Here is a 15,125-nt window from a genome sequence, read left to right as displayed (position 1 = left end):
CCCGCCTCAGCCTCTCAAAGCGCTGGGATTACAGGCCTGAGCCACCATGCCCCGCCATCCCTCCTTTTTCATCCTTCCTTAATAGCACAAGAAAACTGATGGCTCCTAGATAGGGAACAGCAAGCTTTGCTTTTTATAATGAACTGTACCAGTAAGAAAACAAAAAAATACTTTGATAATTGGCTATCGGAGTTTATAGTCAAGGATAGGACACAGGATGAAGACAATAATCAAAAAGCAGTAAAGCCTAAGGGGTAAGCACTATTCCTGCTTATGTGGGCTTCTGTATTTTATTTTTGTTGCTTTGAAATGGAAATGCTTGTCTTAAGCATAAGAAGGGAGTAAACTCAGTAAGGAGATATGGATAGAACTAAACTAATAAATCTACACTATGCTTCATTTTAAACCTTTAAAATCTTATTTACACAAAGATCATTTAGGTATTTAAATACACTATATCTCACTTAAATGCTAAAATAGAAATAAGAATACCCTGGCACTGGTCACAAAACAGGAGAGGCCAGAAAGAGATCCAGGCATTAATGTATTTTAATTTATTATATTACAGGTGACATTTTAGTTCAGTAGGAAAAGTATATTTCTCAATAAGTGATGGTACAATGGCTAGGCATTTGGGGGAAATATGATTCCCTACTACAAATGCTACATCAAACAAATTCAGCTATATTAACAACTTATTTTTTTAAGTCCAAAAAAGTACTAGAAGAAATATAATCAAATATTTTTATAATCTCAAGGTAGAGAAAGACTTTCTAAGCAAGACTTTAAAGACAGAAACCAAGCCCTTTGGGAGGCTGAGGTGGGCCGATCATAAGGTTAGGAGTTCAAGACCAGCCTGGCCAATATGGTGAAACCCCGTCTCTACTAAAAATACAAAAATTAGCCAGGTGTGGTGGTGCATGCCTGTAGTCTCAGCTACTTGGGAGGCTGAGGCAGAAGAATTGCTTGAACCCAAGAGGTGAAGGTTGCAGTGAGCCGAGATCGTGCCACTGCACTCCAGCCTGGGCAAGACTCTGTCTCAAAAAAAAAAAAAAAAAAAAAAAGACAGAAACCATAAAAAGAAAAGACTGCCAAGTTTAACTATCACTGCTTTTTCACTGGGGGTGGGTGGGCAGTGGGGGAGGGAACCTTGAACAAAATGAAAATGTAAATTACAAAATTATAACCTAGAAAATATAAAGCTTCTGCAAACTAAAGGAAAAAACACACTCCAATAAAAGTTAGCAAAGAATTCAAAAAGGCAATTTACAGAAAAAAAGTTTATGATAAATGGTCAATAAACCTATCACAGAAGAAATACAAATCTAAAACAAAATATCAATTTCTGCCTATTCATATGACAGTTTTAAAAGCTGTAAAATATTCAGTGTTAGAATAGAAAACTAACTGGGTACAGTGGCTCATGCCTATTATAATCCTAGCACTTTGGGAGGCTGAGGCAGGAAGATTGCCTGAGCTCAGGAGTTCAAGACCAGCCTAGGCAACATGGTGAAACCCCGTCTCTACTAAAATACAAAAAAATTAGCTGGGCACCTATAATCCCAGCTACTCAGGAGGCTGGGGCAGGAGAATCATTTGAACCCAGGAGGTGGAGGTTGCAGTGAGCTGAGACCATGCCACTGCACTCCAGCCTGAGCAACAGCGCAAGAGAACAGAAAACTGGCACCATCCAGTATCTGACTACTGGCATACGTCTGAAATTGGCACAAGTCTAGTGACATCTACAAATGTTTAACATGTACACACTGTCACAGCAATTCCACTTTTAATAGCCTATTCTGAACATGGATGTTCATCACCGTACAGTTTATAATAAATTAAACCCAAAAAGGCTAACTATCCAGCCAAAGGGATTATAACAACATGAAGCCATTAAAACTAACATTATAAATTAGATCTACAATCGTTGATGTGGAAAGCAGAACATGACCTTATGATGGAACATACACTGAAATATTAATCATCATCTCTGATTGAAATGAGCACAGAGCAACAGGAAATGTAAACATAAATTGCCAAAAAAAAGGAGTATTAATCCCCTGATAAATTAAGAAACTTGTTTCAATTATACGGTAAAATAATTTCAATACATTTGAACAAAATACGAAGATATAACAGAAACGGAAAAAATCAATAATGAAATAATATGTAACTTGGGTCTACATCTACATCATATTTTATCCTCTCCCACCAAAAAAAACCCCAATTGTCAACACAGTACATGATGTTCAGCTTTACCACACCCCTACTTTGTCCCCAAATCTCCAACCAGGACCAGAGGGTTTTTTGCAAACTTCTCCTTTTAGAAAATATGATGCATTATATGGATCACCTACAGTCTTTCCAAGGAACGTACGTGTGTCTACCTGTGTGTGTGTGCACATGCGCACAATCCAGAAAATGGAAGAAACTCAAAGGTCAAGGGCATTCTAGAAAACCAAGTAACAGTATGATTTAAATTTAGCACAAAAAAGCAATTCTCAGAGAACAATTCAACTTTAAAAAGGTGTGTGTTTGTGTGCATCTCAGACAGCCAGTCAGAAAGAGCATGTAAGGATAATAAGAAGTCTCAAAGCTCTTATTGGATAATTGATCGGGATTAAGGTAGGTTGTATTATTCTAAAATAACCATACTTTTCCAAAAACTGATATGGCACAGTTTTAATTCTCAATTAATACTCACTGTATTCTAGCTTCTTTCTCTTCTTTTTCTCTTTCAATTGTTCCTCTTCCTCCCTGATTCCTTCTTCTTCTTCCCTTGTCTCCTCTCCCAGAGTATCATAAAATACTGGATCTCGATGGGCAGCCTTCCTCTGAAAATGCTTAGTTTTGGATCCTCCTTTAACAAGTACAACTTTTCTTTTCAAACAAGTACAACCAAACATGCAGTCTGGTCGGCGGCAGTGAGCAGGTTGGCGCTTCTCCAAAGCTAGACTGGAACATACACAACCCAGTCGACAGAAGTCATTGTTGCAGGGAGGGGCTCGTTTCCTTATGATTGTGTGGATAGGTTTAGTTTTGAGGGATGCCTAAAGTCAAAGTAGAAAATTGTAATTCCACTAAACCATCCCTTTACACCACCAACAACTTATGGTCATACACTGGACTGCACTACTCTCTGATTTTAAGTACTAACAGCACAGGACTAATGCAGATTCAAAGGACAGAACATGAATATAACCAGGGCTCTAAGCAATCTGCCATTCTAATGCTTAGTACAGACAATTATGGGCAAAACTATCAAGGATGGATTTATTTTCAATATAAATTATACATAATGTTCTAAGGCAAAGATTAACAAAGGTTGAGACTCATGGGCCAAATCTAGCCTGTGTCATAAAGTTTCACTGGAATGCAGCCAGGCTAATTCATACACATACCGTCTGAAGAACCACAACAGCAGAGTTCGGTAACTGCTATAGAGAGTGTATGGTATGCAAAGCCTTAAATATTTACTATTTGGCCCTTTACAGAAAAAGTTTGCTGGTCCCTATTGTAGGGTAATTAATAAAAAAAGAATAGGACAATACATAAATAAAAGTCTTTATGAAGGATTAATAATGAATAAAATAATCTGCATTTAGTTCCAACATCTGATGATCTTTAGTTCCAGAATTCAGTCATAGAATTACAAAATGGAAAGTAAAAAAAGTAATGATGAAGGCCAGGCGCAGTGGCTCATGCTTGTAATCCTAGCACTTTGGGAGGCCGAGGCAGGCAGATAGCTTGAGCCCAGGAGTTTGAGACCAGCCTGGATAACATGGCAAAACCCCGTTTGTGTTTTTAATATAATATAAAAAATTAGCCAGGTGTGGTGGTGCACACCTATAGGCCCCAGCTACTCAGGAGGCTAAGGTGGGAGGATCACAGTGAGCTGTGATCATGCCACTGAACTCCAGCCTGGGCAACAAGAGTGAGACATTGTCTCAAAAATAAATAAATAAATAAATAAATGTGCTGTGGCATCATTTCACATGCACCAGAGGCTGCTAAGATAGGTACATCATCAATAGATCAAAAATTCCTTCCTGCATCCCTTGCCATAAAACTTTTAAAATATAAAAATAAAAATAAATAAGTGAAAAATTATTAATACAAAATTTCACAAAAGATCAAGGTTTCTCTCCACAGGTTTTTAATTTTCAATTTCCTGGGATTTAGTATCTTTTAAAAGCATAATTTTCAGGCCGGGCGTGGTGACTCATGCCTGTAATCCCAGCATTTTGGGAGGTGAGACAGGTGGATCACCTAAGGTCAGGAGCTCGAGACCAGTCTAGCTAACATGGCGAAAACGTGTCTCTACTAAAAATACAAAAATTAGCCAGGTGCAGTGGCATGTGCCTATAGTCCCAGCTACTCGAGAGGCTGAGGCAGGAGAATAGCTTGAACCCAAGAGGCAGAGGTTGCAGTGAGCTGAGATCCTGCCACTGCACTCCAGCCTGGGCAACAGAGTGAGACTCCATCTCAAAAAATAAAAAATAAAAGCACAATTTTCAAAGTTGTTTTAACAAGATCAGCAAATGTACTTGCCCATATGTTGGAAAATGAAATCACAGATTTTCAGAATGGTCAGCTGCCTTTATACAGGAGAGAGAGGTTATTCAAAAGTGCAATTGTACTGTCTCTCTCTGATGGCAGGAGAAATCTACATCTGAGTATCTAGTTGGTAAAGAACAAATGGGGAAGACATAGACTTAGTTCCCATGAAGGTTCTAAATGCTAAAAACTAGCTGATCACCCTGCCAAAAAGTACCATTCCCATTTCCCCTCACTAACCTCGCTGTTTCTAGCCAAGCACTAATATACCTCCAGAAAACAGCAGCTACTTACTTGGGCTGTAAGTAGAGTTGTTAAGGATACATCTGCTCGCTCTTCTGTGATGTATGTCCTTGGTTTTCCTTCCCAAAGTGCACAGTCTTCCAGGTCCATTAGCTTCACCTGAGATTTAGACAAGCCTGGAGGGCGACTTCCCTGTTGCTGTTGCTGCTGCTGCTGCTGTGCCTGCCGCAAACTAATCTGCTTTGGAAATATATTTTCATCCAAAGTTGGCACAACAAAGTTATTCGCCTGATTTTCTGAGATGATGCCTGAAGAATTCTTGGTAACCTTATCTCCTAGAATCATATGAGAGTACTTCTGCTTTGGTGAAACAGGGTATGGTAAAATGGATTTATAAGATGATTTAGCTCGGCCACTGAAAGTTGCCTGTCTGTTTTGAGACTTTGCCTTTCGAGAGGCAGGGGGTACAGAATGAGGTTTCAAAGAATAAGAGGTAGAAGGGGAAATAGTAGATTGCTTCTTTAGTACACTATCAAGTGTTCGTACATAGCTGGTACTCTTAGTGGGAAGCTGGTACACCACAGGAGATGTGGGAGCATTAGAAGAGAAACCTATGCTTGTTTCCATCAGCTTGCCTTCATTTTCCAAGTATTCATCTAGCTTATCACTACAGAAAGCAGAACGATTTTTCAGTGAACTTTCTGAATTTCCACCTAGAAATAAGAAAACATAAAATGCTTAAAGAAATCTAGGACAGATTTATGAATCTCCATAAAAACACTAAAAAAGGCCAAGAATATTGAGCTACAAGATAGTGAATCTTCTAAACTATCCCTCAGCTGGGCACAGTGACTCCCACCTGTAATCCCAGTACTTTGGCAGGAAGAAGCAAAAGGATCGCTAGAGGCTAGGAGTTCAAGACCAGCCTAAGTAACATAGCAAGGACCCTGTCTCTAAAAACATAAATAAATTTTTAAAAATAAATACATTAATAAATAAACTATCCCTCCTCAGAAAGAAAAAATAAATAAAACCAAGTGAAGAGAATGAGTCTCAGATACTAATGACATTAAAATCCATTCTCTAGTCTCGGGCACTAAAAACATTAAAATCCATTCTCTAAAATTATTTCTTACTCTAAAACTATCACATTATATTATTTATTGAGGCACTAATTCTTACAAAGTGCTAACAATGTATTTAACCTAAGAATCTTCAATCTTTGACAACCTTTGACCTGATTAAAGAGACCAAAGATAAGTAAAAACGTAACAGGGAGCCTGTGCACAGTGGCTCACTCTTGCAATCCCAGCGCTTTGGGAGGCTGAGGCAGGCAGTTCACCTGAGGTCGGGAGTTCGAGACCAGCCTGACCAACACGGAGAAAACCCGTCTCTACTGAAAATACAAAATTAGCTGAGCATGGTGGCACATGCCTGCAATCCCAGATACTCAGGAGGCTGAGGCAGGAGAATTGCTTGAACCCGAGACGGGGAGGTTGCGGTGAGCCGAGATCACGCCATTGCACTCCAGCTGGGCAACAAGAGCAAAACTCCATCTCAAAAAAAAGAAAAAGAAAAAAAAACACATAACAGGGGAAAAAAAAAAAAAGAAATTAAAGCAGGCCTCAACAGAATGCCAAAAGATTATTTATGAGAGTGAGACTGAGCACGGGGGCTCATGCCTGTAATCCCGGCACTTAGTGAGGCCAAGGCGGGCAGATTTCTTGAGCTCAGGAGTTCAAGACCAGGCTGGGCAACACCACAAACCCCAGCTCTACAAAAACTTAGCCAGGCATGGTGGCGCACACCTGTGGTCACAGCTATTCTGGAGGCTGAGCAGGGAGAATCACTTGAGCCCAGGAGGTCAAGGCTGCAGTGAGCTGAGATTGGACCACTGCACTCCAACCTGGACAATGGAGCAAGACCCCGTCTTTAAAAAGCAAGGGAGAAAGACTGGAATGCCTGGAGTGTGATACAAAACATTAGAGAAGAAGGATGACCACAAAAAGAGGGGTGTAAAATTTAGTTGGGTTTTTGTTTGTTTGTTTGAGACATGGTCTCACTCTGTCACTCAGGCTGGAGTGCAGTGGTGTGATCTTGGCTCACTGTAGCCTCAACCTCCCTGGGCTCAAGTGATCCTCCCACCTCAGCCCCGCAAGTAGCTCGGACTACAGGAATGCGCCACCACATCTGGCTGTTTTTGCATTTTTTGTAGAGAGGGGTTTTCACCATGTTGCCCAAGCTGGTCTCGAATTCCTGAGCTCAGGCAATCCGCTTGCTTCGGCCTCCCAAAGTGCTGGGAGATTACAGGCATGAGCCACCATGCCCAACCACAAAATTTAGTTTTTAAGAAACAAAAAAATTAAGTAGAGAGACATGAATTACATTGTTATAAACACTGTGAAAAGACTAAAAGGTGAGAAAAGTATTTTGGAAAACTGGCATATTTATCTGGTTAAATTGCAAACGAATGCAGAGAACAAGGAAAAGCGCTAAGAATGGAGACCAAGAGGGATACAGTCAAAATGCTTGGATTAGAAGTTTAGTTTGAAGTATAAGACTATAGGAAATCACTATACAACTCTGAAATATACAGTTCTAAACTAATGCTTAACAATGTTTTTTGTAACTGCAGAAACAGAAATAACAGAAATGCTGTTAAAAAGGCTGCAGCAATTATTTAAGCCTGACTGAACCTCAGGGTTGTGACTACAGGAAAACGGGTAGCAGACAGAAAACAGCAAGACAAGTATTTTCAGTTCATTTTAAACCATGGAAGGCTTGGGCGCAGCAGCTCACGCCTGTAATCCCAGCACTTTGGGAGGCTGAGGCGGACAGATCACCTGAGGTCAGGAGTTCCAGACCAGCCTGGCCAACATGGTGAAGCCCTGTATCTACTAAAAATACAAAAAATTAGCCAGCCGTGGTGGCACATGCCTGTAGTCCCAGCTGTAAGGGAGGCTGAGGCAGGAGAATCTCTTGAACCTGGGAGGTGGAGGTTGCAGTGAGCCAATATCGCACCATCGCACTCCAGCCTGGGCAACAAGAGCAAAACTCAGTCTCAACAACAACAACAAAAAACCCATGGCGAGAAGGAATGAAGAAAAACAACCAAGACTTACTTTTAACAAAAGGTTTTTGGCTACATGCTTCAGAACATTTACAAAATTTTTAAAAACTAATTACCTTCATTCCTAGATGCAGAAGCACTATGAAATTTTCCCCTCCATCCCTTGATCTTAGTGAAATCATTGGTTTTCCCTGTCCTAGAAACAAAGGGAAATCCCGTATCTATAAAAGAAAAAGTCAAACAGATGACCAAAATTCTAGCAGGCCAATATTATGGACCTAATTTATTAATAAAACTTTAATTTCGTAAGTGTATAAATCACTTATCAAAACTATAACAACAGACAAAAGATCTATCTTAGACTAATGTTAAATGTCACCAATAAAGGTAGCTTTTTACTTACATTACAAATAACGTAAACTTCAAGAAAAATAGTGTTTGACTTTACAAATGTTACATACTCACCAGGAGAGGCAGGGTTGGTTCCTGTAAGGTTCCAAAAAGGAAAGCTAGTAGCTGGAGCCAAAGGTAACTGTACTCCCAAGTATTTAAGATCAATGCTCATTGTTGGATCCACTGAATTCAATTTTAAGCCCACTAAAAGAAAAAAGGAAATCATATTTCCATAGATTAATCACAAATCATATTATCTCCCTTCTTTCTTTGTTTTTAACTTGTGCCTGGGAGATGGTGGGGGGGTAAGGTTGAGAGAGAAAGGAGATAGTGAAGAACAAAAACAATGAAAAAAACAAACTGTAGCAGATTCAATTTAAGATGGCCCCATGATCCATGACATCTAGTATTACACATTTGTATAACCCCCCTCACCCCGAATATGGTAGGCAGGGCCTGTAATTTGTTTCTAATCAATAAAATGTGGTAAGGGAGATGGGACGTGCATGATAATGTGCATGTGATAACACAAGTTATCCATCTGCTGGAGCTGCAATGAAATAAATTTTGCCAACGAGCTGAGGGAAACTGGAAGCAGATCCCTCTCCAACCAAGTCTCTGAGAAACCAGGCCTGGCCAATATTTTGACTGTAGCCTTGTGAGACCCTAAGCAGAGGACTCAACTAAGCTATGCCCAGACTGCTGACACACAGCAACTGTGATACAGTAAATATACCGTTTTAAGTTGCTAAGTTTGTGATAATTTATTAAGCAAGGTAACTAATTAAAAAACAGCAAAATTCAGATCTCTTGTGCTTTAACTCTTTGTGGTCCAGAGACTGTCTAAGGCCTCTATTACAAACTTACCATAGACTAAGCTGCTGGCCTGATTATGGCTACTGGTTCTCTAGTTCTTATTAATGACATTTATGGTTAATCAAACCCAAAAATATTATGACTTCCTTATTTATGGGTTAAGAGGCAATCTTTTGTGAAGGTATTTAACTTAAATTTTAATAAAACTGAAGCCAAAAGAAGTTCAAATGAAGTGTTAATTATCGGCCGGGCCTGGTGGCTCACACTTGCAATCCCAGCACTTTGGGAGGCCAAGGCAGACAGATCACTTGAGGTCAGGAGTTCGAGACCAGCCTGGCCAACATAGTGAAACCTCATCTCTACTACAAGTACAAAATTAGCCAGGTGTGGTGGCGTGTGCCTGTAGCTACTCAGGAGGCTGAGGCAGGAGAATCACTTGAACCTGGGAGACAGAGGTTGCAATGAGCCGAGATCATGCCACTGCACTCCAGCCTGGGAGACAGAGTAAGACTCTATCTCAAAAAAAAAAAAAAAAAAAAAAAGCTAAGCGTTAAGTATCATAGTAAAGCCATTAAAAGTCACAGGTATAAGTTTCCAGTAAAAAGCTCACGTAGTGCTGGTTCTCTAACAGGTAAAGACATTAGGTAGGTTATGAACCCCATGTACCCTATACATAAAATCTATCTGAACAAAAGATGGCAAGCCAGGCACTGTGGCGTGCACCTGTAGGCCCAACTACTTAGAAAGCTGAGGTGGGAAGACCACATCTCTTTTAAAAAAAAAAAAAAAAAAAAAAAGCTATTTTGTTTTAGTTTGCAATTCCAGTTCTTTAACATATCTTTATTGTATTACATATTTATTCATTTTTTTTTTTTTTTTTTGAGACAGAGTCTCACTCTGTTGCACTCTGTTGCCCAGACTAGAGTGCAATGGTGTAATCTCGCCTCACTGCAACCTCCGCCTTCCGGGTTCAAGAGATTCTCCTGCCTCAGCCTCCCAAGTAGCTGGGATTACAGGCGTGTGCCACCAGGCCCGGCTAATTTTTGTATTTTTAGTAGAGACGGGGTTTCACCATGTTGGTCAGGCTGGTCTCGAACTCCTGACCTCGTAATCCGCCCGCCTCGGCCTCCCAAAGTGCTGGGATTACAGGCCTGAGCCACCGCACCCGGCCCGTATTACATATTTATTGTATTTAATCACACAATATGATTAAAACATCAATCAAATAAAACATTCTTTCCTCATGTTCCCAATCAACTACGGGAAATATAGGATAATGAGTAAAAACAATGATTTCTAATCTTGTCTTTACTACTTTTTAATTGTATGACTTGGGCTAAACTTCTCTTCAGTTTTCTCAACAGTAAAATGAACACCAATCCACCACATTCAGTTGTATGCTTTGAGAATCTACTGCACTTTCTCTGTAAAGCAGATGGTCTCAGAAAGATAAAAGACATTTTGCAGGCCTGGCATTTCAGCTCACACCTGTAGTCCCTGCACTTTGGGAGGCCAAAGCGTAAGGACTGCTTGAGCCAGGAAGTTCAAGATGAGTCTGGGCAACAGGGTAAGACCCCATTTCTACAAAAAAATTTAAAAATTAGCTGGGTGTAATGGCACGTGCCTGTGATCCAGCTACTCAGAAGACTGAGGTGGGAGGACTGCTGGAGCCCAGGAGGTTGAGGGTACTGCAAGCCATGATCGTGCCACTGCACTCTAGCCTGGGCAAAAAAGCAAAATCCTGTCTTGAAAAAAAAAAAAAGACCTCAAGAAGCTTTAGTGTTATGTTTTCCCAACTGACTTTTAGTAGGTAGCATAGGGTAAATAAGTCCCTATGACAGGTAAACAAAAAGAAATCTGAGGCTGGGCATGGTGGCTCACACCTGTAATCCCAGCACTTTGGGAGGTCGAGGTGGGCAGATCACCTGAGGTCATGCAAGAAAATCCTTCGCCAAGTAACAGACACCTGAGACCTAGACTCAGCTGATTTCATATGAAATGGGCATAAAAACTTTGGCTTGCAGAAAATAATATAGCTGAATAATTCATAGAAAGCATATTGTGAAAAACCTATTATCTTTTTATATTTGTATTCAACCAGAGCCTACTTAGACCTAAAATCTTGTCTACATATGTCAGTTTAAACTATACTTCTAAATAGTTTTGCTTCATTTCACCATATTAGAAGCTACTTCTTAAAAATGTGTTATAATGTCATTACAAAAAAAGACTCATAAAGATAAAGCCGAAAAGAGATAACCTTTAGATTCAAGTAAAGGCAGATTCACCTACAATAAGATATAGCCAAAAATGCCGACTGCTAGCTAAATCCACTGAAATACAAAAGTACACTCAAGATGTTTATAGTTCTATAAACACCTATATAAGTAGTAAACACAGAATAGAAAAGCACATATATTATAAGGAAAACTCCAGCTAATCACTAATTTGTTTTGTTTTGCTTTGTTTTTGAGACGGAGCCTTGCTCTGTCACCCAGGCTGTAGTGCAGCGGCACGATCTCCGCTCACTGCAAGCTCCGCCTCCTGGGTTCACGCCATTCTCCTGTTTCAGCCTCCCCAGCAGCTGGGACTACAGGCGCCCGCCACCACTCTCGGCTAATTTTTTGTATTTTTAGTAGAGACAGGGTTTCACCATGTTACCAGGATGGTCTCGATCTCCTGACCTAGTGATCCGCCCACCTCGGCCTCCCAAAGTGCTGGGAATACAGGCGTGAGCCACCGTGCCCGGCCGCTAATCACTAATTTAATATAACATTCAGAATTTTTTTTTTTTACTGCAGGGCACCATGGCTCACACTTGTAATTCCAGCTACTTGGGAGGATGGGCTGAAGCCAGGAGTTTGAGACAAGCCTAGGCAAAACTGGGAGACCCTATCTCTAAAAAAAAATATTTTAAGGAAAAATAAAGCATTTTTATTAAATTACTAAAAAAGGAAGAGGAACAGAGTTCTTGAAATATTGTCATTACTCATAAAGGAAATTAACATTAAAACCGGCCAGACATAATGGCTCATGCCTATAATCCCACCACTTCAGGAGGCCAAGGCGGGCAGATCTCTTGAGCTGAAGAGTTCGAGACCAGCCTGAGCAACATGGCAAAACCCCATCTCTACAAAAAAATACAAAAAAAAGTTAGCCAGGTGTGGTGGCATGTGCTTGTAGTCCCAGCTACTTGGGGGGCTGACATGGGATCACTGGGGCTCAGGAGGTCGAGACTGCAGTGAGCCATGTTCACGCCACTGCACTACAGCCTAGGCTGGGTGACAAAGTGAGACTCTGTCTCAAAAACAACAACCAAAAACCAAAACAAAACATTAAAACTGACAAGAGTCCATACTGATAAGTGAATTTTTTATTTTTATTTTTTGAGACAGTCTCACTCTGTTGCCCAGGCTGGAGTGCAGTGGCAGGATCTCCACTCACTGCAACCTCCGCCTCCCAGTTTCAAGCAATTCTCCTGCCTCAGCCTCCCGAGTAACTGGGATTACAGATGCGCACCACCACACCCAGCTAATTTTGTATTTTTAGTAGAGATGGAGTTTCACCTAAGTGAATTTTTTAAAAAGAAGAATAGATAAATCTCTGGTGCAAAATAACTACAAATAACTTATATAGATAGGCTACACTCAAGGAGGTACAATATAACTTCTTGCACATTAAGTGTGAGCTAAGCATAATGACTTCCTTCCAAAAAGTACAATATGGAGAGAAAGGGAGGGTGGGGACGGGGTGGGGTAACTTCACAGTGAATAAACTGACAATATCTCAGCCAGGTGATCAAGGTCAACATCAGTAGTGCTAAATCATGTTTAATGTATGTACTCTTGATATGATGAGATGATAAGTCTCAACTGAGGGACATCTATAAAAATACCTGACTCTTCAAAACTGTCAAGGTCATTAAACATAAAATCTGAGAAACCGTCACAACCAGGAAGATCCTAAGGAGACATCACTACTAAAAGTACTGTGATATCCTGAATGGGATCCTAGATGCAAAAAAAAGGACATTGGGTAAAAACTAAGGAAATCTGAATAAAGTATGAACTTTGAATATTAATATATCAGTACTGGTTCACTAACTGTAACAAATGTACCAATCTAATGTTAGATATTAATATTCTGAATACTGAGAGAAATTCTGGATACTGAGAGAATTGGGAATGGGGGAAAAAAACAGGAATTCTCTGCACTGTGTTCTTAATTTTTCTATAAATCTAAAGCTCTTCTATATAAAGCTTTAAAAACTGACAATAATTGACTTCGTAGCAATGAAGGAGAAATGCTTTGAACACACTTTTAAAATGCAAAGACAGACGATAATTTCAGATAAGCTAACAGACTTAAAAAGCAGACCAAAGTAGATATAGTAAATATAGTATAGCAAACAAAAATATAGTACCACGGAAAGAAAAATTAAGAACCTTATTTTATTTTTAAGTAAAACTACCAACAACAATAAAACATTTTCCCAGGCTTAATCAACACTGCTTTCCCAATTTTAAAGCAAATTCAAAAAGCTTTTCTAGTTTTTCAAGGGTTTTCAGCTCAGAAGAAGTTTAATTGCTATTTTCTAAATAATGAAATTATAGTTAATAGCAGGACAAAGAAATATGACATTAAGTTGAAATTCAACAGATTATTTCAAGAATCAAATTTTAGAGATGAACCTAGAATACTTTCATTATCTTCAGAGCCCTAGGATTGGCATCACCCAGTTACTACAAATATTTAGCCAAATTAACTTACTCTTTAGAAACTGTTTAAGTCCAGCTTTTTTTTTTTTTTGAGACAATGTCTCACTGTGTCGCCCAGGCTGGAGTATGGTGGCACCATCTCGGCTCACTGCAAGCTCCGCCTCCCGGGTTCAAGTGATTCTCCTGCCTCAGCCCCCCAAGTAGCTGGGACTGCAGGTGCTCACCACCACACCTGGTTAATTTTTTGTATTTTTAGTAGAGACGGGGTTTCACCATGTTGGCCAGGCTAGTCTCGAACTCCCCACCTCAATTGATCCACCCGCCTTGGCCTCTCAAAGTGCTGGGATTACAGGCTTGAGCCACCGAGCCTGGCCCAAGTATGGCTTTTTAAAGGAAGCCAAGGTTACGGAGAAAAATATGCTAAAATAAAATAGAGGAAAAAAACCCAAAACAGGACTCCACTTCACACATTGAAAAGTAAGTACCAGACAGATTACAGATTTAATTGTTTTTCAAAAAAACAAAACTATGTCAGCATGTAGTTGAATAAATTTTAAAAACTTTAGGATTAAATACAAACTTGCATCAAATGTAGAATCTATAAAGAAGGTGAAAAGTAATAGCTCACAGACATGTTTTGTTTGGCTGTGTTTTTAAAGCTTTGAGTTAGGTGCCCAAAAAACTATTAGCTGCCACCACTTCAGAGACATCACATAGCCACTCCAGCTTCTACTGAACTATGAGCAGACCTGAGAATTTTGGGCCCATTTTTCCATATGACAACGATCCACTGATGCAGCTGTCCCTTTAGAAGAAGTGCCTGTACTCTACCCAATCAGAGTCCAACTCTACCCCCCAAATTCAGGCTAATTTCACTATATATGTTACCTAGTCAGTTTCCATAAACACTGGCCTTTGAACACCCCATTCCATTAAGGAAAAGATTACAAATTTGACTAAGATGTCTATAAAAGAAAGAAAAACAGTCAAAGCTTAGGCAACCAGCAAATACTAGGCAAATAAACCAGAGCAAAAGGACCAGCTGCAAGCACTGAATATATTTAACTCTAGAACTAAGATTTATAAAATGTGGGGGATTAAGTTAAAAGAACACAATATAAATGTCATATTATTTCTACATTATCAAGAAAATAACAAAAAAAATGGAAGTGGAAAAGGGAGAAGACAGGTTAAGTTAAAGATAGGGAGAAATGAAGAAAGGAAAAGAGGAGAAAAAAGATAGGGAGAAATAACATAATATTATTTAAATAAAATAGCAGAAGCTAAAGCTGACAATAAACAGCAGCAAATGTTATCTGCAAGATTGC

The 15,125-nt window shown here is 39.7% G+C and overlaps 1 protein-coding gene across 20 annotated transcripts in view; it reads right to left on the bottom strand.

Moving 5' to 3' along the window:
• Positions 1 to 15,125, bottom strand: part of MGA (MAX dimerization protein MGA) — a 159,336-nt gene that overhangs the window by 55,672 nt on the left and 88,539 nt on the right. For all 20 annotated transcript variants that reach the window (XM_054532609.2, XM_063716590.1, XM_054532610.2 and 17 more), the window contains 4 exons: positions 8,336 to 8,467; positions 7,987 to 8,091; positions 4,852 to 5,513; positions 2,705 to 3,050 (listed from right to left, as the gene is read on the bottom strand). In XM_054532609.2, the coding sequence (XP_054388584.1) occupies positions 2,705 to 3,050; positions 4,852 to 5,513; positions 7,987 to 8,091; positions 8,336 to 8,467 (1,245 nt within the window). The remainder of the gene's footprint in view (positions 1 to 2,704; positions 3,051 to 4,851; positions 5,514 to 7,986; positions 8,092 to 8,335; positions 8,468 to 15,125) is intronic.

This window comes from Pongo abelii, chromosome 16, assembly GCF_028885655.2.
Source record: "Pongo abelii isolate AG06213 chromosome 16, NHGRI_mPonAbe1-v2.0_pri, whole genome shotgun sequence".
Classification (NCBI taxonomy): domain Eukaryota; kingdom Metazoa; phylum Chordata; class Mammalia; order Primates; family Hominidae; genus Pongo; species Pongo abelii.
The sequence above is the reverse complement of the archived record's forward strand: the minus strand, read 5'-3'. Positions and strand labels throughout refer to the sequence as shown.